The sequence below is a fragment of the Diachasmimorpha longicaudata genome, chromosome 11, assembly GCF_034640455.1.
Source record: "Diachasmimorpha longicaudata isolate KC_UGA_2023 chromosome 11, iyDiaLong2, whole genome shotgun sequence".
NCBI lineage: Eukaryota > Metazoa > Arthropoda > Insecta > Hymenoptera > Braconidae > Diachasmimorpha > Diachasmimorpha longicaudata.
The window spans coordinates 6647921-6674192 of record NC_087235.1 but is presented as its reverse complement, the minus strand read 5'-3'; the positions used below and the strand labels follow the sequence as shown (position 1 = coordinate 6674192).

The 26272-nt window shown below is 37.6% G+C and overlaps 1 protein-coding gene across 2 annotated transcripts; it reads right to left on the bottom strand.

The window, feature by feature from the left end:
- Window positions 1-62: 62 nt before the first annotated feature.
- LOC135167433 (UNC93-like protein) lies at window positions 63-23465 on the bottom strand. 2 transcript variants are annotated; one of them, XM_064130618.1, is made up of 6 exons: window positions 23358-23465; window positions 13190-13908; window positions 9825-10044; window positions 5283-5445; window positions 3657-3924; window positions 63-2531 (listed from the first exon to the last, which is right to left on the bottom strand). In XM_064130618.1, the coding sequence occupies exons 2-6, from the start codon at window positions 13890-13892 to the stop codon at window positions 2206-2208; spliced, it is 1680 nt and encodes a 559-aa protein (XP_063986688.1). In that variant the 5' UTR covers window positions 13893-13908; window positions 23358-23465; the 3' UTR covers window positions 63-2205. The 2 variants fall into 2 exon arrangements, with proteins under 2 accessions (XP_063986688.1, XP_063986687.1); XM_064130617.1 differs by lacking the exon at window positions 23358-23465 and adding an exon at window positions 21602-21929.
- Between the last annotated feature and the right edge of the window lie 2807 nt (window positions 23466-26272).

Here is a 26272-nt window from a genome sequence, read left to right as displayed (position 1 = left end):
CCTCTGAGCTAGGTAAATAATGACCAAAAATATATGTAAAATGAAATAAATAAACAACATAATTATCTTAATGGTTTTTCATTTAATAAAATGATAATCGTCTAAAAACTAAATTAAAATATCCTTAATCAATTACAATCACTATGTAACATAATGGCATTAAATTTTACACTGCGTTAATTAAAGTAATCGAAAGAGGAGCGAATAATAATATTGTTAATTATTTATCCTTATGAACTACAATGATACTGTACAATAAAATCCAAGAGCTCGATAAATATCGAGCGTCAACCGGATGAAAACATATTTATAGTGTTTGAATGATAACCATTAACGCACACCAACCAACTCATCCCTCGGTTGTAAGTCCCAAGGACAATGTAAACAATGAGAAATAACACTGATACCTTTTCCATCATTCAATCGTGTGAGTATCGTTCATCGACGCTTATACAACTTCAATAATACCCGTCGATTTAATCGATTAATGTCACCCTCATTCGCATTTTCATTGTAAACAGATTTAAACAACTCTAGGTCTAGCAGCTAATAATAATTATTTCGAAGAATATATAGTTCTTAATCAATTAACAACAGACGTAATGGTCCCGAGAATCGTGTGAATGAAATCCTTAATAGTACTGGATGATATTCATCGGAGATATGTAAATGTTTTTCATTATTTCATTAATGTACGAACTTATTACAATCATTCAACTGCTTGTCTACTAACTCCGAGTTATAGGATTTCGTTTCGTGCTAATTGCTAATTGTGTTTCATAATTGTTCCGCGGCTGTTTTATGTTTCAATGAAGCTTATAGTAATTGTTTTCTGAGGGGAGACTGCAATAAAATTTCAAAATCTCTGGCGTCTCAATTTAATTAAAACTTTTCATTTAAAAAATGAGAAAATATTGAGGTTTTTTCATTCATTGGACAGGGGATTCCGACGACACTTAATTAGGTTTAAAAACTTTTTGGAAATTCGCTTTTTTCAACTCTTCGAAGTTACATGAAAAAATTTGGGTCTTTAATAATACCATGAATAAAAAAAATGTTTTTTTTTTTCGTTTTAAAAGACCTTCACGATTTCAAAGTTCCAGTACAGTCTCCCCTTACTTCTAGGATTAATAAGTACACTTATGTCGTCTTTTTTCTCGGCTCAAATTGTCGCGTTTGAGTTTCGCACGCCCCGAATCCTCATCAAATCTGATGCGCAAGGAATTCATCACGATTATCAATTCCTAACGAAGAAAAAATAATCTCAACCACTGATGATCGAGGACACGTGGTATTATCCACGAGGCCAATGAATTTTCTATCGGTATACCGGTCCTGCCAAGGTCACCGGTTCATTATACACTGAAAAGTATCTTAAACTCTTCCGCATTAGCGTTCACATTCTCCGAATAGATCGTTCGATTCCATGTGAAGTAATCTATCTGATTGATCAGCGCAAAATAAAAAATATATATTCACCTGTCAATCACCTATGAGGACTACATTGCAGAAGAGTACGTGGTACCTGAGCCGAGGGAAAAAAGACCGATTAATTTACCTAATAAAATATCAATGCGAAATTTAAACTCATAAATCTCTCCAATTTGACAAACACCTACCACTTTATCTACAACTAATTCTACATTGGAGGCTACTCGTTTGAGCTAATGCACCACGTGGGACGGAAACTGAATTCCCTCAGGCAACAAAATAAAAGAGAACAATTGTTTTGTTATAAAATACTGCTTTGTTGTTTCCGTTGTTGAATTTCATTAGTTAAGAATATAATTGACGATATTTCGCGATTAAATCAATCGATATCTCATGATTATTCAGATTCAAAATTCCCTCTTCAATCAGGAAATTTTATCAGATCCTTTTTTCATTAATAAATGTACAAAACATTTTTTTTCGCCTCATTAACCCCTCGTTCTCTCCCATGATCGTGTCAACGATAAAACACAAACGGCTCTCAAGCATAATTCTCTCGTCCTCATAAATAATCGATCGTCGTCCAGCACGCGGCAACGCATGATAGTTAATGTTTCATTGTATTTATTATTTTGTGTGCGGGCCGACGAGCGTTGGCTTGAGAGACGTCGTAATGAGGTAACCCTAGAGGCCGTTGATAAATAAAATTGAGGACAAACCTCGTTAGATTGTGATAATAGCATTTTTTTCATTAAATCCACCCGATTGAATAATTCAGAGATGTGTTATGATTATGTCGTCGTCTATGTCGTCTTTCTCATCGTCAGTTTCCTCAGGCATATTTGCCTCGGCAGCGGCTGCTGCTGCCTTTGGATCCTCAGCAAGTGCCTTCAATCTCTTCTGCTTTCGCCTGTGGAGTATCTCCACGATTATGTAACCTATTGTACCAACTAGTAATACTGTTAACATGACGTAGAGCTTCATTCTTGCGCATAAGTGTGTGCTGTAGGCATATGCTATAACGAAACCAGCGCTTTCCCAGAGACGATAGTTGGAGAAGGCAGCCTCCTTGTTGCGTCTGAAGAGAGTGCCATAAAGACCTGGGGCAAAAGGGACGGTTACGTGAAAAAAAATTAAGGGAAATTATTGTGACGTACGATAACATCTTGGTAAACCCGAAAAAATAATGTCCTACCAAGGACATTTGGCTCTGGAGTCAGGGACTCTAGTACAATAAATCAGTAAAGAATTACTGAACGCGTAAAAAATTCTGCTGCTGGTAATTTATATTTTTTTAATGTGGGAAACGCGATAGCAAATGGAAATAGAATGGGAATTTCGTAATTCACCCGACGTTGTCAAATATCATCTGTCAAATACTAGACATGTCCCGTCCTTATTTCGAAACAGGCAAGAGTCTTTGACACTCCTCATTTCATTTCAGAACCTGTGCCTTTGGAAAAAATATTGTTTTTTTGCGGTGGCATTAAATCCCGTGTAGGTGAAAAAACCTCTTGTAATTTAAAATGCATCTGAAAATTCACGCGAATTCAAGGAACTCGGAGGAGAAATATAAAGAGAAACTTTACAGCCTACTTGAATATTTGTTTGAATATTAATATTCAGCATCATGTTGACCCGAAGTTTTCTCTTTTTATTGTTAATTTCCCCGAATGATTCAACCCAAATTGAGAGTTCCCACAAATTGTTCATCAAATTATCATGTACCAACAATATAAAAAATGATCCTATATTTAGTGAAGAAATAAAAATAGTTTCCGACATTTCAGTGGAATTATCGCGTGTCAAAATTAATCAATCATTCACAGTGGGGCCCGTAATAACCGCTATGATCCCTCGGAGTCCCGGAATCTATTATACAATACTCGAATTTATTATTTCATTTTGATTTTGTCATACGTTACGTCGGCATGTAATCTCTCCCTCGATTGGTTAATGACACATTTCCATTTCAAAACGGTATATGAAGGACAATCCTCGGCAAACAATTTTTTACTCTGCTTTGTAGGTGGAGAATGAGGAAATGGGAATTGTCAACAGTGACACCTGCGCCTGTCATTAAGAGACTGATCGATGGCGTTAACTTGCGATCGGTTATCGAACTTGTGATTTGAATTTTTGTGATGGGTTCCGCGATCGTAATCTCATGCAAATTCATCGCTCTGACGTTTGGAATTTTTTTGGCTAATTTTTTTAATGCTCACCGTTGACTTGAGTCTGCCACACTGCATCACCCACACCCCAGAGGCCTGACACAGTGTAGAAGACGTAGGAGTTCTCGGGATGAGGCCTCCAGACTAGGAGAACACCGATTAGGGCGGCGTGAACCACTGCCCCGAGGGCCATCAGGGGCTGTCTTCCCACGAACTTCATGACTGATCCGAAGAGAAGTGAACAGCCAGCATTCACAACTCCGAAGCAGATCATCACGTAGCCGACTTTTTGGACACCGAGGGCACATGATATATAAGCCTGAAATAGAATTGTTAATTGTTAATTAATTGTTAAAGAGGAAAAAAAATCATTTCCCACGTGAATTAAATTTTTTTCCATTTAATTCTCAATATTACACCACAGGAAAATATTCTAAAAATAAGTAAAAGCTTTTTCATCATCTAAAATTATCGACGAATTCCGTGTCATTCATTCAAACAGTTGTTACAAATTAAATGGGCTCGCGTAGAGCGAATAAACATTGATATAGGTGAAAATATAGCTCTATCAACCAGTTTTCATGTCAGCGATTCAGTAAATATTTGATCGATGGAATGAAGGGCTCTATTTTCGTTAGCTCACCAGGAAAATTATTTTCGGAATTTTTCGTTAATAACGATCGAGCCTTCATTTGCGAGGAAGTAATTTCGTCATGGCTAAGCAAAGAATGAATCGAGGGCGATAAAATAACGAAATGGTAATGGGTTTTTTATATTCCTTTTCATTTCGTCGACATCCCAGAGCCAATTGGGAATTATTCGAGAGAACAGCTTGTGGGAGCGTACCATTCAATGGTAGGAATAATCATACGATAATTTCGCGTTGTTGGTGAAATTCCTGACCGACTTTGGGACAACGTGACATTGGACGACTCGAGGACAGAAAAATACGCGAGCTGGGAGTGATTTTTTTCTGACTTTCGCCGATTGAGATCATCTCCTGAGACCATAAGAGGTTTTTTCAGTCATTCGCATTAATTTTTGTATTTTTTTCTTTTGCTATTTCAGCTTCATCATCGGAATGATTTTGTCGGGGATCAGAAACCATCGAAATGACTCGAAATCATCGAAATAAATCATGAATAGCCTGGTATCAATGATAATTCGTTATCCTCTTTTTCACTATTCAATTTCATCAATCATCGCAACGAGTGATTACGGTTACGTTCGTGTGGTGAATCGGTGTAGGCACGTGACTGCTAGACCTTCCCACTGGTAATCATCGCTAGGTCCCGGAAGCTCTCAGACAAACTCATGAATAATGTGTCTATTCAAAAAATAAGCGAAATGAAAATTGTCCCGATCAGGATTTCCGGATATTATCGAAAGATCTCATCAGTCAAGTTCAGGGTTAATATTTTCAATTCACTCGTTTCCTCTTGTTTTCAAGGAAACTCAAGGATATTTCGTAATACCGTGAGTGAATACGGATGATTATTTTTTGTGAATGAGTTTCACGAAAGTTCAACAATTAATTGCAGGAGGACATCGTTCCCATGTCATTTTTCTGCTCCATAATTTTTGTCCTGAATTCAGTAAAATTGAGTTTTTAATTTTCTAACTCGTATCTGTGCAATGAATAAATACTACTGATCATGTAATAATTTTATGTTATACCTGAGTAAAATCTGCACCAATGAATGCCTGTTCCATCCCGATCCATACTGTGATGGGAATCAGGAGCTGTTGGTACGGTTTTTTGAGTTGATAGGCAGTTGCAGATAGCAACTGTATCCCACTGATTTCCACACTATCGACACGACGTTGCTTCTCGCCATACCTGCGTCAAAGAAAAAAAAATTGAAATAAAAATTCAAAAAAATGAAGATGAGCGAACCGAATAACCGTCGTCTCGATGGCGTCAGTCCCGTAAACGTCCTTTTTTTTTGTCCATCGTGTGGACTGTCTGGCCAACATAATCCTCTGAATTTCTCTTTACATCAGTCCAATAAATGCGGTAATAATGTAGGAGGAAGTAAATGGCCAGCGACACGGGAAACCGGGTGAGCATAAATATAAATTTTTTATTGTAGCGACCGGCTTATTATAACAGAAGTTGATTCCCGGAAGATAATTATTGTTTTTTTGCGTTAATTTATGTTGTTTGGCGTTCGTTATTATGTCCCATCGTCTTGTTGCATTTTTTTTTCTTCGGGGAAAACAGGCAATCAAAGGATATCCTCATTTTTTGCTTCAGGGAATTCATTATGAGTCATTTGATTAGTGAAATAGATTCTGCTAATTACGTCTTTTATTCTATCACAGTAATACAGAGAACAAAGACCGATGGAAATTCTACGATTTACATGATTTTTCATGGAATTCCAAGATTTTTCAAGGACTGCTCTGAAAATGACGAGGAATACCAAATTTTAATTATTTTTCGTTGAAAATTTTGTACCTACACCAGCACTGGATTTTTTCCCATAAATTTTTTTGCCTTCATCATTCTCCCAGCTGTCATTTCCTCAAAAAAAAAAACCATAAACAATTCTTCTGCTACCCAAAATGCGGTCAAAATGTAAGTTGATTCCTAGTAATCCATTATGGCCCCAGGAAAATATTTTTATTACCATGTGATGTGCAATATTTAGTGTCAACTATCTAGTGTCACAAAACACTCTCCATTATTTTCTTCGAATCCTCAAATAGCTCTCGAAGTGCTGTCATAAACTCCAAATGCATTTCGTGAAGCAAACATTTGAGTCCCAAATCCCCACGACGTAGACTCCCATGGTGCGATCATAAAAAATGATCGTATGCGTCTGTCTGGACGAAAAAGACTATCTCACACGGTCAAAAACAAGTTCTATGACCTCCGCTCATGGGAACACAATGTGTCAGGATAAATCAGAGATTTGCAGAGCCTCAGGCATTTTTTTCCGCCCAATTCTACCGCGGTGTTTGATTTTTCATTTTTTTATTTCATCCCAATTTGTCTCTGTGACTAATTTGAGAAATAAATTCCGCCACCGCGCACCACTGAGCGCATTAGGGCTATTGGTCCACGAGAGGCGACTAAAACATTAATATATGAGAAGCAGGAGATTTTAACGATGGTAAAGCGACATAATATAGTACAGGGACCGCATTCCACGGTACGGCGAACGTGTTTAAGATTTTTTTAGTCTCTGGATTATCCGATGGGGAATACTAATGTAATCGGGAGTGTTTTATAAATCCCATGATCATGATCTGAATTATTCTAATGGATTGCATTTTTAATAACTGAATTTATCAGGTTAGATTATCAACGTCAGTACTTTATCGTTTTTGTCTCGTAGATTTTCAGGTAAAGGCGTGAGACATTAAATTTTCTCATGACAGTAAATAAATTTGAATTTTTTCTCGCACCAATTCTCATGATTATTTATCATTTCAATAGCATTGAGAGAAACAATGATTCATGATTATCAATGCTTTGTTTAGTTGAACAACACAAAAGTCACGGGAGCTTCAGTGCTCCATTAGAATCAAGAAATTCTTCTCGTATCCACCTGATAAATCCCACCACCGAGAATGCGAAAAAATTCATTCGTGTGCATTCCTATCTCCGCACTCTCATCGACAATCTCAATGCATAATTCAACTCATAATGCAATCGTAAAGTATTCCCTGAATCACCGTTTATGCCCAGGAGCAATAACGTCATGAATGGAGAAAAAAACGACGAGAAAATGCCGAGAACATGAAAAACTCTCCCTCTCCCTCTGAGCAACGTCGATAGGAAAAAAAAAATCAACAGTGGAGACAGCCTTGCAAGGTTATCCTCTCCATCTCATGGTCGCTCACACGTTAACCAGTGGTGGGGGGATTGGAGCAGAGGATAATTACCCGATTGACGCCGATGATACATACAGAAACCATAAAGTTATTTCCAGGAATATTGAATGATTTTATCGTGAATTGATTTATGAATTTTCGCATCCGCAACGGGGGAAAATGTTTTCAACAGTCATTATCATAAAACATTTTCATTTTTATCAAGCGTTATTGATTATAAGTCATCAACTTTCCCATTTTTTTTCTCCATTGAATTGAATGGTAAAAACTAGAAATCGAGTTTGTTGCAGATTCTAAAAATAAACAAGTGGAAAATTACTTTCATCGCTGTGCAGTCAATTTATTTTTATTTGCGAAGAGAATTATTGTGATGATGTGATTCAAATTAAATTTCATGATTGACAGACCACGATGGTCCAACATTCATTCACTTGACATATTCTTTTTGTTTGATTTTCACAGAAAAAAAAATTACGTTCACCAGAAAGAGGGAAATTGCGGGATTAAAAAATCTATTCTTTCCATTAAAAATCGAAAATTATAATAAACGTTGAAAATGTTTTTCTTCCTTATTATTTTAGGAACATGGCGAATTAAAAAACCGATAAAAACAGCATCATAAACCGTTACGCCAGTAGCTTAACCTTGTGCCCCGAGTTAAAATGGCGGACATGGTGAGCAAGTGTATACGATTTAAATGCATACACCTGTCATTGCGTAACGCTCAGGGATTGAGATATCACGGACGATAAAGTCATTAAAAAATGAGAGAAAAAATATACCCCCTCCCTCCCCACAACCTCGTTGACTCGTCAGAGCCATCGCTCCGCGCTTTATCAATCGCCGATCGCAATTATTAAAATGAAAATGAGACTACTAGTTGACATTAAATGTTGATGGATTATTTAGATCTCTCGTGTGACCGGAGGTGAAAGGACTCGCGTGTGTGCATAACAGAGGTGTTGTGTGTCGCATCTGACGCATTCCATCGACTAGACAGGTTCGACGAACGTACGAGGAAGAACTCATCGATTTTTCTATCACTGTATCTCCTGGATCGTACATAGAGATTTTTGAGAATTTTTCGCGCAGATCAACGTCATCGAGGATGTTTTCATAGCATGTTAAATTATTCGGGGAAATCGTCGAGAATATTCTGAAGACCGATCAGTACTGCCGGAAGACGTGATGGGATTTTAATCACAGTCGCTTGGTTTTTATGATGATCGAGCGCCGCGTCTGACTGTAGCCGTTCATTCTCTACTCGTGAATATGTAACTGATGTTTACTGCGGATAAATTCGTCTTTTTGGGGCTAATGATAGCGAATGATCGGGAGAAATTCCATTTCTCGAGAGGCAGAGCCTCGAAAAAATTGTAATCAACGATATTTCGACTGTTTCGTTGAGGAGAAATCGAAAAAAATATCGTTTCTACGTTGTGCTCCCGAGGGGATTTAATCTGAGACATGACTTGAAATTTGAAGGAACGCTCTGCCCATCAACTTTTCCTCAGGCTCCAAAGTAAGGATTTTGTTCACTAGTGAATGAATAATATTGAAAATTACTGAAAATTCCCTGATCTCGCGAAGGTACATCAGCGGATGCGTCGATTCAATAAAAAAGTCGATGTTAACTCTATGTAATGATGCCGAATAAATCATAGTAATTTTCCAGGTGATTATTCAAGAAGTCTCTCGCACAAAAGCTCTTGAATCAACCACCGACTCTCGAATGACTCGATGCAAAACTTATTGCAAGTCACGAATTACTTAGAGTGAGTACTCTGACATCAACAGGATCACCTCCATTCATAAAACCGCCTGTACATTAATCTATTATCAACGGAAATACGGCAAATGCTATTGGGTCCAGTGTATTTTTCATAAATACAAATCGTCAACGATCGCTGAAGAAAAAAAAAATTACGTAAACCTCGTGCATACGGTTTTTACCTGTGCAACGATGCGCGTCCCAAGTCGGATGTATGCCATTTTGCAATCACCAGCAGAGCAATGTTTATGGCGGATATACAATGGTAGGGATATTCCGAGGATCCCGTGATACTCGCTTATTAGCCATCTGTTTCGTAACTCCAATGTTGAGTGAAAAAAAAATATTGAATTCTGAGAGAAGTGGAAAAAAATCGTCTCAAAGTTGCAGGAGACTGAGCCCTGCAATTTTAACACAACCGAGTGCTGAACACTTACGATAAGTGAATCGTTTTGTTCAGGATCGGAACTCAAGGAATGGCCTATCAGTCTGACACGAAACGACGTACATTAATCATTCTCTATTACGAATTAACGAGGCATTTCCGGTGTCCATGGCTCAGTCGATTGAATACTTTTTTTTTTTGTTGCTTCTGGGGAGCTCACCTTGACAGAGGATCCACGAAGAGGGCAACGATTATCACAGCAACAATGACACACGTCAGGTAGATGGAGGAAATCTCGAAGATCTCAGACTCGGGGGGACGTTCTACTTCGTGATGACCACCCATTGTGCAGAATGCAGCACCACATGTGCTCAGCTTCTCCAGGTTGAAGTTTGTGGAATTCTCATCGCCACCACCACCGAATTCTCCCTCACTCAGGACTGAAAGAAGACGAGATATTGATTGGGGAGGTTTCTTTGGCGGGACAAAAATTTCATCAAAATCCCTGGACTAGACAAATGTTTTTATAAAGTATTAAGTTTTGACATTAGCATATTCTCTTAGGGAATATTAATTATTATTGTAACAGGTGCCAGCAGGAAATATTTGTCTAGATAGGGGAGAACACGTGCTCGGCACGCGCATGATTTTCGGTGGGCGCCAGAATATTAAAAACTTCCCGCTTCCCAGTTTTATCTTTTTCTTTTATGAATATTATGTACACACGTACATACTATCGTGTACATCTATGTATAATATATATGCTATAACATGTAACCTCATTGAGAACTTGATTGAATTATTTTATTCCTGAATTTATTCCCATTAAATAAATAAGCGATGATTTTGTATCATTATATATAATTTTGTTTTCTTTACATTATCCGGGAGTGCAATATATATCTAACATCTCGAGCTATTCGTTTACTACGATTCATTCATTAAAACATCCAATAAATCATTTTCAAGGGTAATTAACATTTTTTAACCAGAGGAAACCACTTTATTGCAAAACACATAATTGCGTGATTTTTTGTTCTCAAAGTACTTGTTCATCTACGCAGTTAATCAATTAGAATTGACTAATTTCTCAATCCATTGGTAAACATTCCTTCTGATGAAACATTTTGTCTGATAATTGACAAAACTGCGGAACGCGACGAAACATGTCCACGATTCCATAAAATAACTCTCTTCAAATTGACACAGGTGATTCGAAAAATTTTCTGTTTTTTTCCACGTGAGGAAACACCGAACAACGATCCGGCGACTTGGAGATTTCACCGATAAGTGATTCTACCATGGTGATGAAATAATTCCCTCGTGTTACGTCCATTGATTGACGTCTAAAACTAATAAAACGTCACGATAACGACTGAATTTGTCTAAGCGATCACGAAAACACCTGTTCAGGTAGAAGTTCTACAACGTAAAAATGATTGTGGTACCAGAGAGGCGAGAGATACAGAAGCTACCGCGTTGTTATGATTATAGTGGTCTATTACGACGACTGAAGGAGATGAATGACATCAATTTGGGATTTCCACGGGATGTTTATGGTTTCAGGCGGATTACCTGTGAAGTTTAATTTTTTTTCTCGTCGGTCCATTATAATTGATAATTATCTGACGCGGGCCCCATTTTTATTTACATTTTTTGCCCATAAACATGGGCCCCATCTTTCTATGACGAAAGAAGAGGATAAAAACCATAGAACAGTGACGCAGACTGAGGGTTTGCACAAGTGGAGGATGCGTCATATCTCAGAACTGTCAAAATATTGTCCCCTTAACAGTTCCTCCTATCATTGATTTGCTTTCGCAAAGACCATTATCACTCAAAACGTTCCTCTGTTGTGCGATAACGACTCTCGTCTCTGATTTGCAAATATTTAATTTCGACTAGTATCGTATCGAACGATGAAAAGCAAATTGGCTAGGGCAGGAAAATTAAATATTTCAGAGTAATAGACCTCTTGTTGAGCTCCATTGAAGCTTCGTATCGTTCACCCGTTCGGTATTCCCGAGGGCAATGTTCACTTGGGTTTGTATAACGGCCTTGGCAAGGACTCGAAACGATCTTGACCTTCTGGGTAATGGCGAAGCACGAAGAAATGCTCAGCAGCTATTTTAAGAAAATAATTATAGATATCCAACGTAATTGAATGGTCAAAGCCATAAAACCTGTTGATTTTTGATTTTTCACTTTTTACTGCTGGTGCCTCTAATTTACAATTCCGTAAGCAAAAATAAAACTATAAAAACACACGTTATTCATGTTCATTACCCCTGAAACATGTTTTATTTAGATGTTTTTTTTTTCTCGTGATGACTTTTTACACTATCGAGATGAGCAATCGAAATTATTTAATACTTTATGCAAAATATTTTTCAGATAAATCAACAGTAATTCGTACTAAAAATTGTCCGAAGTCACTACATCAGCACGTGAATGCCACGAGCCGAGGAAAGCCGGGTAATGCGAGTTTATACCGGTTAAATCTCGTTTGTCGTTTCGCCCGAGGCGATCTTTCGCCTCTTATAACCAGGGAACAGACACTACGGTTGTGCTTGGCGACTCCTGGCCGGCGAGGTTCTCTCGCCTCTCTTTTTTGACGTCATACTCATAATTATTCACGATACACATAGGCAGGATGAGATGAACATATTGAGGATTTTATAGTCTCTTGGTGGCTCAATATTACAGTATTTTCTGACATTTTCTGCGAGTGGTGCGTGAATTTTTGTGGTCTCATGAAGTTTCAACAAAAATCCCTAGAAATTTTCCTCAACAACTCAGGATTTTTCCCAACCATCAAGTTAAGATTTTATTCAGCACCAATTCTAGGCTTTTAAAAAATTAATTTCCCTGATAAAGTCGTGGTCACGTGTCCCCGCACGTGGGTAAAGGTTCTTTACGGTACCTCTCATGCTGAGAACCGTATTTATCGTTTCAGTTTCACTTTGCACCGGAGGAGAAGCAGTTTCGATGCAAACAATCGATCAGAAGTGACTCGACAATTGTCAAGGATTGAATCGCAACATGTTCAAGGCAATTGATTTAAATCGAAAGAAAGTCTCCCTCATTAAACGAGACAATTGTAGCGCGCTTCAAACGATTATGATTAACTGGTGCGCCAGATCAAACGCTGAGCCACTCCACTGGCCCAGCGCTCCCGCAAAAGCAGTTCATCATGGCAAATGATAATGTCATTAATCAAAAATCAAAGTTTCTCGAAACTTTCCGATACAAAATGAAGCATGTTGAATAAACTACGGGAATCATCCAGGCGATGTGCATGTCTCGTGAAAGTATTATACACGTTTTGTATATATATCCTCCGGAACTTTCTTTCACATTCACTCGGTTCGTTTAACACCGATATTTTTATGTAATATAATACTTTTTTCCTAGTCGCTGGAGACAGCGAACTCGCCCGCACTGTCTCGAATTTACCTCAATTCACTGAGCAATTTTCACAAATAGTGTTTTGTGAGTAAAAAAAATATTCATACAGACGTCACTCGTACATTTAAAAAATACACCACTATTTACTCTAATAATAACAGGATAAAAATGACTCACCCAGAGATGAAATGAGATTGCCCCAGAGTTCAGCGGTCTGCCAAGCAAGAAAGAAGAATCCAAAGAATCTGACGACAATAGCATCAGCAGGCTGATCAGTGAGCTTGGCATAAACACCACCAACTTGGGTTAGATAAGTGGCTTTAGCTGCCCACATGGGTGCAGCTCCAAGACCCAGCAGTACACCAGCAGGTACAAGGGTGTAAAACCTGGGATAAAATTGTGAGCCAATGTACGGTGCATAGCACAGCATCGACAAGCAGAGTGTCCACTTGACAGTGAATCTCTTGATCATAAATGTTGGTACAAAGATGCATGACAACACCAGGGCAGCGTAAATAGCTGACAACGATACAGTGCCAAGTCCATCTTTGGCATTTATCGATGACTGAAGATTGGCTGTACCCTGGAAGGCTGTGAATTGCACCATAAATGCCACTGACACTGTACCAATATTCTTCAGTATTCTCCATTTTTCACTGCGTGACATTTTGAGTTTGCGGGATTGGGTGTCATCCTCGGGGGCCGGCAGTGCCGGGGGTTTCGTTGGCTCTGGGGGTATGCCATCACCACTGTCCTCTTTGTATCCCTCATTTCTGTATCCACCACTCACTGATACTGTGTAAACTGCTGTCTCGTGCTCACCAGCTGCGGGATTCGTATCACCTCCACTTCTGCCACCATCGTTCTGCGATGCCACCATTCTACCTTTTGGCTACCTAAAAATTGAGAAACAATTGTGTTATCGAGTGGAGTAGAGAGTGATCGATATTAGAGGGATCATCAGTAGCTCTCCGTAAAACCAAATAATAAAGTCATATTGCATTCATTGAATAACTTGTCGGATTGAGCGTAATTATCAATGTTTATTCATTGGCTACATCAAAGGAAAATCAATCTCCCAATATCTTCATTGACTCGAGAAACTCACTTTAAGTGCTGCATAATGATGAACTCAATTAGAGGCAGTTGTCAATTAGAGTATAAAACCAGATGATTGATGATGATTTCCCCGATTTATTCAAAGCGAAGAAGAGAGACGAAGCAACAGTCTAAGTCTCGAAGATGAGTAGTTTTTCCCAATTTCCTCAAGCACTTGGGAAAATCATTTCAATTGCAAATGTGAATAATGGAATTACCACACTCATCAATTATGCATTATCAGCAGTGTTTGCTATTAAACAAAATCAATTCCACTGAATTATTCTCTTCGGTTTGATCATCAAAACAAGAAGAAGACTTGTCATGGCTACATTGTCAAGAGTTCGAGACACGGGGTAAAAACAGCGCTGACAATAGATGAGATTAATGAGAGGTATTCCGTGGTTTGGTGGGATGTTTTGCTAACAAGATCGACAATTGCAAATCGGTTATGATTTTTTAACAGCAATACTGGCTGCGCGTGTGCTCAAATTACAAAACCAAGTATTTCCTCAATTCTAATATTTTTCTGGTTAACTATTGACTATAATCATCCTCAGAGGATGAAAATAGACGTGAATTGAAGGAGTGAACGTAACGACGTCGAAGCCAATCACATAGTTAATGGGATTTGCTGAGAAATGGAGAAAAAAACCCCCGATATTTATATTTCCCCGGCGTCTAATTATGATCTGACATTTATAAAATTCTTGCTCAGCGTTCCAGGTACACGCTGGTAGACATTGCGTTATAATAATCAATTTAAATGCAGACAGAAGTGCACGAGGGAACGAGGGAAACAATGAGGTGGTCAATGAGTACAGGCGTTTGCAGAAAAATTGCAAAGATCTGATTAAAAGAGTAGAACAGGTTTATCCCCGGGTGGGGAAAGTAACAGTTGTTGAAGAATACCTTAATTCATTTCAACTGGAAAATCATTTTGTGGAGTATGAGTACGATGAGACTCATTACGAGAGAATTAATTAACGGTTCGTGAATGAATTGATCGGGTATTCATTATTTATAAAAGCACATGATGATGTTAGGGAAATGGAATTTTTCAATAATTCATTACACCTTGGTTAAGTGTGGAGGTTAATTATGTTAAATTCTAGCACTGTTTAAATGTTTGTGAGTCAGTGTTAGGAGTAATTAATTGAAAAGAGGGGATTCCAGGGAAAAATTAAATTAAATACTTGAATAGAAAAAGATCAAAGAAATTATCAATAGTTTAACAAAATATAATCTTCTGCGTGCTTTATCATCAATTGGAGGAGACTGAAGATTGTTGACGAACAATTAACATGGATTCTATTCCTCTATAGGCTGTTGGGTATTGTGTAAACTAGGTCTGTGTCTTGGTGCACGTATATTACTTGATAAAAGTACATGGCTAAGTGACACGTAGCAATTTGACAGTGAAAATAACTTTGCTCGGTTTTCAACTTCATTCGAATTGAAAAGATTATTTTATTTTTCCGATTGTTTAGCTCTTTTCTATGAATTCTCACTTAGTCATGGAATTATTGGACTCGTGATTGAAGTCAAAGTGCATGTGAAGTATTTGGTCATGCTCAGTTGTGAATAATTCCGGAAATATGTTCCCTTTTTCATTGACATGAAGCGAGGAAATGAAATTTATACTCATTTATACTCGGATAAACAAAAAAAAATTATCGATTAATTCAACGCATCGTCTGGAAAATTGCACAAAAAAATTTTCCACTTTTTTCCTAATTTTATTGAACTGCAGAACATTTTCTGATTTTTTTATACCTACTACTGTTTAACGCTCCAACAACTGACAATGGAGAAACCCGATAGGACAAATAAGTGACAATGAGTCACACGCAAAACATTTATCAATTCCGGAGCTACTCGAGACACTTGAATTATTGCTCACGCGTGTCATTTCTTTGTCGGAGTACGACAGAAATGTCTGAACCAAAATATTGACCCGATTGACTGCCTTCCAATTTATCGATCAAAAAATACGACCGAAAATACCTGATTATCGGCGCTATTCGGTGGGAGTTGCGAGTGGTTTATGCAGTCGCGGGTTGAGAATTTTTACGAGCAGTCGAGACCTTCGAATCGCTTCTCCTCCGTCCACCAAATGAAAATTAGAATGGAGATGAACAGATCAGATGGAGGGAGCTCCCTGAATTGAGTGTTACTTAGCCGTAATTACGTTGCCAATGAAGGGGTAATTAAGAAGGCTGCGATTGCGAGATTCGTTTAGAAAACTGGTTCAGCGATTTCCGGGGGAATGCGAGAGGAAGTGACTGCAATATATTGATTACTTCAATTTGTTCAATACCAATCAGCAATACTCCAATTTGGAATCACCAAATTTCGAAAGAAACTGACTTTCGAAAAATCAAATTCCCCCTTCGACCTGCCCTAAAAGATATAACAACAAATAGTGTCCCCATGAATACTATTCTAATTGCAGGAGAATGAATCAATCGTAGACATTGATTGCGAATAGACTAAGCGCAAAAAATAATCAACCAATAACTCACGTGTATCGGTCGGAAAGTGCGGTGATAAAAGTTCAAGGACTGAGAAACAGGTACCGACTAATGCCCGATAGTTCTGCTACCCACGAAGAGTGTTTGTCACAGTACTATCCAACCACTCAGTATAGTCCATAAATTAATTACCCGTTTATTTACACCGAGGTGAACGAGGATGAAAAATTCATTATCTGAATAGAATAATTCGTTTCGCCCTGTTGGCCAGTTTTTTTTCCAACCAATCAGAGCTCCTTCAATCCTCGATTTTACTGCCTGGGATTACCCAATTGGAAAGCAATTAATGATCCAGCGGAGTGGCGGGATCTCGGGTGAAGGACGATCATTGATCGTGCTAAATTCGAAAAAGGATGGGTGAAGTCCTTGGATCATTAATCTCGGAGGAGATAAAAGTGTAAACAAATGTGGTGGAGCAGCTGATGACCCTTGCGGGAAATTAGGGGGGCGGGGGGGGGGGGGATCGTTAGGGATTCGAGGAATAGATAATTCTCCGCGGTTTTGGCGAGATGTTACATCTGTCGGAATTATTTAAGAAATCGTTTGATAATCAATCACCGTGAGGCAAGTGATTTTTCTTGCTGAAGATTATTCGGTTTCGCTCCTGGGAAGATCACCGGGGAGGACTCGAGAAGATCGGGTATTTATTTTTTACACTGTCAGGCAGATGCCTGGATTATTCAAGAAAACGTTTGACAATTAATGGTTATCGTGAATATTTTATCTGCGAGTGTGCGGAATTTTTGGTTTAGTTCCAGGGAGCTCTTGGCGAGTCTGGATTATTCAGAGAATCGTTTGGAGATCGGGTATTGATGCTGATAATTTATGTTTGGAGTGATAGGGATGCTGAGGTTCTTTGTTGAAGGATTTTTTTTTATTGCGGGAGAGGTCGTTAGAGACTCAATGAGAAATGATAATTGTTTACGTTCGTGCGGAGGACGGAATCGGTTGGTGATGGAAACGTTTTTATGTGATGATTTATGAATTTTTATGATTTTATGGAGGGAGAATGTTAGAAAGGTATACATATTGGAAATCCCCAAATATCGATAAGTTTATTGTCTAGCGTGAGAGCAATTACTTTCTCCGGTTGGGGGATTATTTTCAATTTTATTTCAGCTTTGATCACTCCATACTTAACGGTTCGATAATTTTTTGACGCTTTGTCGAGTCCAAGTAATTGATAATAAGACTAGAGAATGAAGAATCAGGAGGAACATTGTCATCAGCAGTAATGGGAACTCATTCCTCTTGCTTTGAAGAATTATTTGAAATTCAATTTCTGTGGAGCTCATTAAAAATTACACAAACAGATAATTTTTAACAATTTCCTTGAGTTTCAATTGTTCAAAGATCGCTTGAAAATTGACAAAACTCATTAGCATTTTTAGCTGCAGCTTAACTGATTTCGATTTTTATATTTTTAGGGCTCATTGAGAATTCAACAAGAACAGACGTTTTTTTACATCGTTGAATGTACGTCAGAATTACGCAAGAGAATGTTCAACAATTGATGGGAATATTGTTATCTACGCTAATATTGGGACAGAAGCGATTAATTTCCGTGATTGAGGAAAAATTCAAATGTTTAAAAATGAAAAACTGACTAATATTGTCGTCACCAGTAACGGGACAATAATTTATATTGTTCAAGAACTACCTTTCAGTTCATCTTATTAAGACTCCAATGAATATCTTCCAAGTGATCGTTTAAAAATTAAAAAATGTCATCAACATTCTCATTTGCAGTAAATATTTCAATTTTTATATGTTTGAGAGCCATTGAGGAGCCAACGGTAACAGATAATTCCTCGCAATGTCGTCAAACATATTCGGAAATTAGAAAAAGATTTTTATCTACAACAATGTTAGAAAATCCTTCTAAATCCTCGTATAAAAATTGTTAAATATTTTCCAAATGAGTGAGAGAATGAAATCAATCATAATTTTCAGCCCACTATCTACAAGGAAAAATCACTGAGTGTCACTAGAGAATGGCAATAAATTTATGAGTGAGTGAAAATTTTCCCCAATAAATACACATTAGAATGTACTCCGCGTAGGTCAATTGAAATCGATTTTCACCATTTGACATCGGACAAATAAAAGAAGGGAAGGTCTCGAGAATCTCGATCTTCCGAGCACGTGAAAGCAATTCCTGTGTCTAATATTACATCACGCACGAGTCATTAACCCGTTATTGATTTCGAATCACTAGGACTAGTCACTTGAATGCAATTTTTCGTCATTTCTATTCAACAATTACGTCTCGACGCGTTGTTACAATTGACTAGTCGAGATACATTGCTTGAAAAATTCAACTTCATCATTTTTTTTTTCTCTCTTATTTTTCCATGTACCGAGAAAGGTGCGCCGGCAATTCGATTAGCGGTAACAGTGTCACGTGCATTCTTATGCAAATACAAATATAAAGGTTGAATAAATATATTAGTATCGGCCTATGATGGAGAGCTATCAATATTGATGAAGGTTCTCCCCAAAGAAAAATAATACAATCCTCCACCGGAAGACTACAAACTCATATCAATATTTTTCTCAATAAAATTAATAGAAATTTGTTTACGGACTCGAATCGTGAAATATCAATTCAATTTTATCACGGCTATAAACATTTATCTGCAATAACAGCGCAAAATACCTGAGAGAGGTAAAAAAACCCTAAAATAAAAGTAGATATCGCAAAAAAATTGTTAAAATCCATCACCTGAATAATAACAAAAAATTTCCATATTATTTTCAGCACAAAATGACTAACAATCGATCCCAGCGTTAAATCAGCGACTGAAAATTATGTTCCTTCATGAATATATTGGTCTCGCACTTGTTTCCCTTTCTACTCCGAACTTTATCCGCGATAGCAGCATAAAATGGGTGAAAAGAGAGTGAAAAAAAGAGGTGTAAATTTTTAAAAAATGCATAAACTCTTCCCGACGCGTGTTACACTGATTTTAAAATGCCACTCGTGAATAACAGATACACGTGTCCGTGAGTACAACGACATTTGCCGCCTGCCAGGTTGTCTCCGCACACGTCGACTTGAGCTACGTTTTTTTTTCCCAACACCAATACAATTTGTGTGATATGAAGAAAACAAAAGGAGGAAAAAAAATGTTTTCCACTGTATTATAAAGCACAGTCAGCAGTTATTTGACCGGCTCGACGCATCATTGATTTGCTCATTGTATAATAAATGTTTGGGTTACTGAGGAAATGGAAAATTATCGGCTCTTGGGTAATCGTGTGTTAGGTTATTTTTTATCCATTTGTTTCGCGTGACTCATGTCCCTGGATAATTAAAGCGCACAGAAGAATGGAAAATGTTGGCCATGGCTTTGAAAGTATTAAATTTAAATGATACATAAAAAAAAAATTTACATTTTTGCGCTCTCGACACGTGATAGGCCGCACGAACGTGTATTCTTTCCACTTTTTATCATTGCGAAGTTAAACACGGATCATGTGTAAAATAAAATGAAAAATTTTCAAAAAAAACACGAGAATGCAATTTCTTTTCGTCCCGTGAATTAACAAATTCTACAAAATGACCTCAAATTTTTTCCGTATGCGTATCCACGTATTTCGTACGATATATATCGCCTTATACATATCGGTTCTAGCTTTAGAAAGTCTCGAAAGGATCGTGATTTATATTACTGTCGTCTCTCGGTATTAGTGCACACGTATATTCCACCGAGCGTCTCTCGTCCAATCTGCAACACTTCATTTCACAACACATGCACACACGCATGAATAAAAAAAAACATTTCATTTTTTATTGACGTTTTTTTGTTATTGTAATGCGATTGCAAAAGCGAAGGACTCCAAATGTTAATGATTATCCTCGCCTGAACTGTTTTCCACTGATTAAAAATTAATGCTGTACCTTGTGTCAATTAATCAGACTGAATTATCATTGAATTAAGAAGAAAAACCCCGAGTTATTTTTACCCCTCGGTGAAATTGAATGAAAATATCAGTTGATCGATTTTTAATTTCATTTGTATTCCGCAAAAATCGATAAGATAATTGAATAATTCCCCTACGATGCCAAGGAAAAATGATCGAGAGTATATGTCTGGAATACCAAGTATAGGCATTAAAATACGTTATAGTCAACCACCCGTGGCAATGATCGTAGCATTCCGTAGTCAACTGGGAAGTGTGTCAAAGAACGTTTGTGAGCGTTATAGACTCGTGTTTCCAAGCTGCGGCTCTCGTAACACCTTTTTCGAAAATCCCTCTCGATTCTAAAACCTATAAATAGCCAACAAAAGGAGGTACTAGAGGTGCGCATCCGAGAGACCGATCATTAGAAGATGAGGGAAATGAAGAAAAAGGAAAAAAAAATGTGATCCTAACGTTTCTTCACGACGAGTCGAGTTAATCATCTACTCTCACACGTATTACCCATCGATACTTCTTACATGCCTCGTTTTAAATCTAAATATAAACCACCTGAACCTACTTAGGCTCAATGAATCTACCCCAGCAGTTTTAAACTCATTAGCGCTTCGGGATTGAGCAGCAACAAGTTTCCGTTTGTCTCTTTAATGGATTTTTTTTTTTATTATTTCGTGTTATCGTCTGTCCTGGGGGCACAGCCTGTGGGCCTCCATCGATTGCCGATCTGCTGGTCAATTGTATTCCACGGATTGTATTTCGATATCATAACGATATGGAGGATGAGGAAGTTATGGAGAATCGCTCAGCGGTGGAAGTTATTCATTAATTTTATTTATTATCTCTGGAGGTAATTCGACGGAGTTGATTTATCGGGGAATTCACTCGACGATTTTTACACCGATCTGGTGACATTAATGATGCAGTTTCTGTCACGTAGTGGGTGTCAAACTTTGCGAATTACTCGCGATGAATTTTACCGTTTTATCATCACAGTCACAATTTATTTTTTAATCAGTTTTTGGGAGTTACTCACGTTTTTGTGATTGTGAAACGTCCGGTTCAATGAATAAAATATATTTCCACCCCTCGGGTTACGGTCGTCCTCGTAAACAATAAAAAAATCACCTTTTGTTTCACTGATTGAGATATTGAGGGGTTTTGTTTAAAGGTAATTGGGGTAGTTAAATTGTCGCGGTTTGTCACGACAATTCACGGTACAAATAACGTCCGAACACTTCGGGGGTTCGGAGACAACTGAACAGTCCAACGGTCTTTGGATCGGTACTGTTTGCCTGTAAGTTTGTGCCACCAACGATATTCCTTCGGTTAGGAATAAGCTTTGCCAAGTGTACAACTCAAAGTCTACTGTACTCCTCTTGTTTCGCCTATACTGTCAACTTTCCCCCCACCCCTGGGATTCTCTCTTTTTTTTCTGAAATTCTCTTTTTTTCTCCCCGTATGAGCGGAGACACCGAAGAGCTTCATGATTGTTGTGTACACAATAACGAGGAGTGGGGAATTAACGACGTGTTTCAATGAGAAATGTGTTTTTTTTTTTTTTTTCGTTGAAGGAATTGATTTTTGTATTGGCGTTGACACTTTTGTGTGCCAGATTTTAGAGTTGGAAATGACAGCGGGGAAACAGGGAGAAGGATTTTAATTCAAATCAATTCGGAGCGATTAATATTTTTAATGGAATAATTCGATTATTGGTAATTATTTATTTGTCTCCGATGGTGTTGCAGCTTATGCAATTTTTTTGGTGGACGAAGCGATTTCGGCTGAGGGGGATTTTTTTGTGGGACAAAGTTTGGGGATTGGAGGGGAGGCGATAGAACTAGATTTTCAAATTAGGTCAATTCGGAGTAATAACTATTTTCAATTAGTGAGATAAGACTAATCCATAGCTAATTACCCCAATAGCTATTTATTATATATTAAATTAAATTGAATTTATGTTTTTGTGATTGGGTATTTACCTCCAAGACTTGCGGTTTTAGAATGAAATATCGGAGGATGTTTTTTGGTGGAAGAACTCACTCGCCATTTGGGTAAACGCGGCCATTCTTGTGTATCAAAATTCGGTAATTGGAATGGCGACGATAGAACTAGGAGACGTAGTTTAATCAGAAGCAATCAGAAGAATTTTTAATGAGTAAAATCACACTCATTGATCCGAAACTGAAGTTTTAGAGACCCATGTGATTACGATTTTTCGCAGTGCCAAATTGCTTTACAGGAAACGTTTATAATTGTCTTTATTGGGCTAATTGATTTGATATTTGCGTAAGGACGGCCACTTGTTGGTATTCAATTTTTCAAATTGAAACGGAAAGACGAGAATTAGGAGGATTTCCACTTCACGACTCATGGCTGATTATTGAAATTCAATATTACGTGATTTATTCTGAAAGGATAACGATTTTTAACCGATTCTTTAATATTTCACTCGAAGGAATAAGAAACAAAAGAAATACCTAACGGGAACCGAGAAAATGTTCCATAAGGAAATAACGCAACGCGAATAAAGTGAGTTTACCTTTCGATAATTGTGGATATCTCAAAAATGATTGGCATTAGTAAGAAATGTAACACCTTTTCTTCAGTCCATGAAATAACTCAGAAAACTGTTATCCATTAATTTATAATTCCCAAACCGCTGAGAAATGGACTTTAGACATATTTCCACTTTCTTAATAAATTAATTCCGGGAGAGAACAAATCCTCCAGAATTTCCTTTGAAGTAATAAAAGGGTCCGAGAATCAACATAAATTGTGAGAATAAATACCTCGAAAAATTCCAAAAACTGTTCACAATAAAACACAAAGAACGATTACTTTAAACTTTGTTTTCAAAAGTAGACGAATTCTGCCGCGCTCCGGAGTTCGTACGAGCCTGGATGCTGGCCAATCGTCAACTGACTTACACATTCGTTATACATGGGAGTTCCCTCCAGTTACCATTTCAACCTGTCGCTCATTTCAGAAACCATATTTATTTTTTTATTTATTTCCTTTCTACTCCTATGGAGGTCGGATCATCGTATCGGCCAGAGGGTTCCGGTTTTCCGTGACCAAGGTCAATCCTCCAGTGCCCGGTCGTCCTTCTCGATGTGTTCGAGGTGTTGAACAATCGATTGAACTCTTCCCTCCCGGTATTTCAATCGATGAGACAAATAATAATTGTCAGAAACTGGACTAATCGTCGTTGCGGCCCAACTGTTCCTCGATTAAATCTCATTTTCTGTTTCCCATCGTGAAAAAATGTTCCGCTCCTCAAAATTCAGTCTTTCTATCAATGAAAATGTTGATAACATCGTCTGTTAACGGTTTCAATCGTAAGAAAGAATTCGAGGGCCTCAAGAGGCGCCACGTCCTCTTGCGTAAGTCGGCAAATGAGGTGAGAATGAATAAATATATGACGAGACCGCTCCAATTTACTCGAGTTTTATTATCCAACTCGTGTATTCCCTTTGTTTATTTATTCTTCGGATTTAATATCTCCTTTAATTCGGTTTCAATCGCTACCGAACGTTTCGATTGGTGAAAGTTATGCGCACGCGGAAGAGCAGACATGTCAATTGTAATGTAATTATTGGAATATCACAGCTCATACGTGTGTAATCTATTTCGATAAACGCACACTTGCGACAAGTAATTCATAACAATACTCACATTTCTCTTTTTATTTATCTTGTCGTGATAATTAGGTGCGAAAATATATAACTACTTGTTCAATTTTTCACTCCGAGTTTTAACTCGTAAGATATGCGTACGACTGGCTGAGGCCGTTCTGTCGTTTTTTATATTCATCTCATTTAAATTTTCTTTTGTTTACACATGTCTCTCATTTATTCATGATCATTGGGTGACTCAATCCCCGTATGCAATGTCGTTTCTCATTTTACGAGAGGAATATATTAAGGGTGATTGTTGGGAATGTCATTGATCGGAAATTTTCTCCTGGTTTTACCACGTGCTGACGATTTTTTTATTGAAAATATCGCCTCGATCGCTGTTGTCTTTTTTTTAAATAAAATTAGAGGAGTTGGTTTATGTGCCCTTATTTCCTCAGGCATTTGGGGCTAGAGGCCCACTCTTATCAGCTCGGGAGTAAGAGCTTGAGCCGGAAAAATTGAGGGAACTGCGAAAGCTTTTGGTCGAGAGATAAGTTGTTGCCTCTTTTCTCGTAATTTTGACAAGCCCTGACAACGCTAATTGGGAATGCCCCGTTCCTATGATGTCAGCGAATCAGTGAGTGTTCAGCTACCTCGGAACATCCACAAATGCATTAGCTACACCGGTTTACGCGTTATCAACGGTAGCTATCGACCTGAGTGTGACGCTTTTGAAATATTCGTTTAAGGGGAAATATTATCACCGGTATCTCCAACATGAAAAGTGGAAGAATATTTTCACGGTTCCATTTGGGAAATGCGGGGATAATGTATGACATTGTCCGGAAGAGTGGACTTTTTTCATTATAGTTTGGTCAATAAATTGTGAAAACCGTTCAAACTTTTTGAAGGAGAAAATCAGTAATAAATTATTCATGACAAATGGTTCGAACATTGAAAAATAGAAATTTTTCATTAACTTTAGGAAACTTCTTCGAAAATACTTTCCAATTTATTAAATATTTTAACGAGCCTTCTTTCGATCGAATGGGACTTGAAAACAAGTCCTGAGAATTTTATCTTCAATTATTGATTAAACTTTGATTGGAATTATAACTTTTGTGGTTCGGAACGTAAAAGAAATATCGGAACCCACAAAACTTCTGTCATATGACATAAAGAAGATTTTTATCTTTTCTAAGTGCTGTTGACGTCAATCCTAGAAACAATCGATGAAATTAAAATAAGGAATTCAAAATTTAGTATTGAGGGAGCAGTTTGAAAGATAATAAATCCTGAAATGTCCGGGAAATCGCTGGAATTGGACGATTCCAGTGGAGTGGAAATTTTATGGCATCTGAATCTGGCAAATATCCAGACGCCTGATGTCGTATGTCGAAGTGTCTTCAATAAACAATGAGACATGCGATCAGGTACTCGAGGAAAGTTCGAGACTGTAAGTTGACGATTAACCAATACGATCAGAAAGTCGTCTAGGTATTACAAGGCACGTACCAAATTGAGTGACAATGGGGCATTGTGCATTGTAATTCATTAACTGCAGTTTTAACAAACTTTACTGAAAAACAACTTCTTGGGAAGACTCAGTGGAAAAACATTTAGCAGAAAAATTCCGGAAATCAATGAAAAATCTTCAGTTCTCACTAGGGAAAATTTTTTCATTAAAGTTTTTCCCGCTTTATTTCTCTCTTTATGCTAAAAATTAAGTGAAACCATAACTTTAGAATATTTGCTATGAGAAATTACGATGGGATAAATTGAATAGGAGAATTAATTCCTATTAATTTTCATTGTCTACTAACGAACAAACTGTTCAATAGAACTCGACTGTAATTAGTTGCCCGGATTCGTCGGGCTTTTTCTGTGATGTTTCTTGGTACGTGTTTTCAGAAAAATTGTGTTAATTACAGTTGATGGCCACATCTATCTCAATTATTTTTTCAGAAAAATAACAAAAACATTACGTGAATTGATAGCGTCAATAAAACTCCGTATTATCTCAATTTTTGCAAGTTAAAGAAAATTTACTCTCCAGTTATCTTCGGAGAACAATAATTTTGACTAAT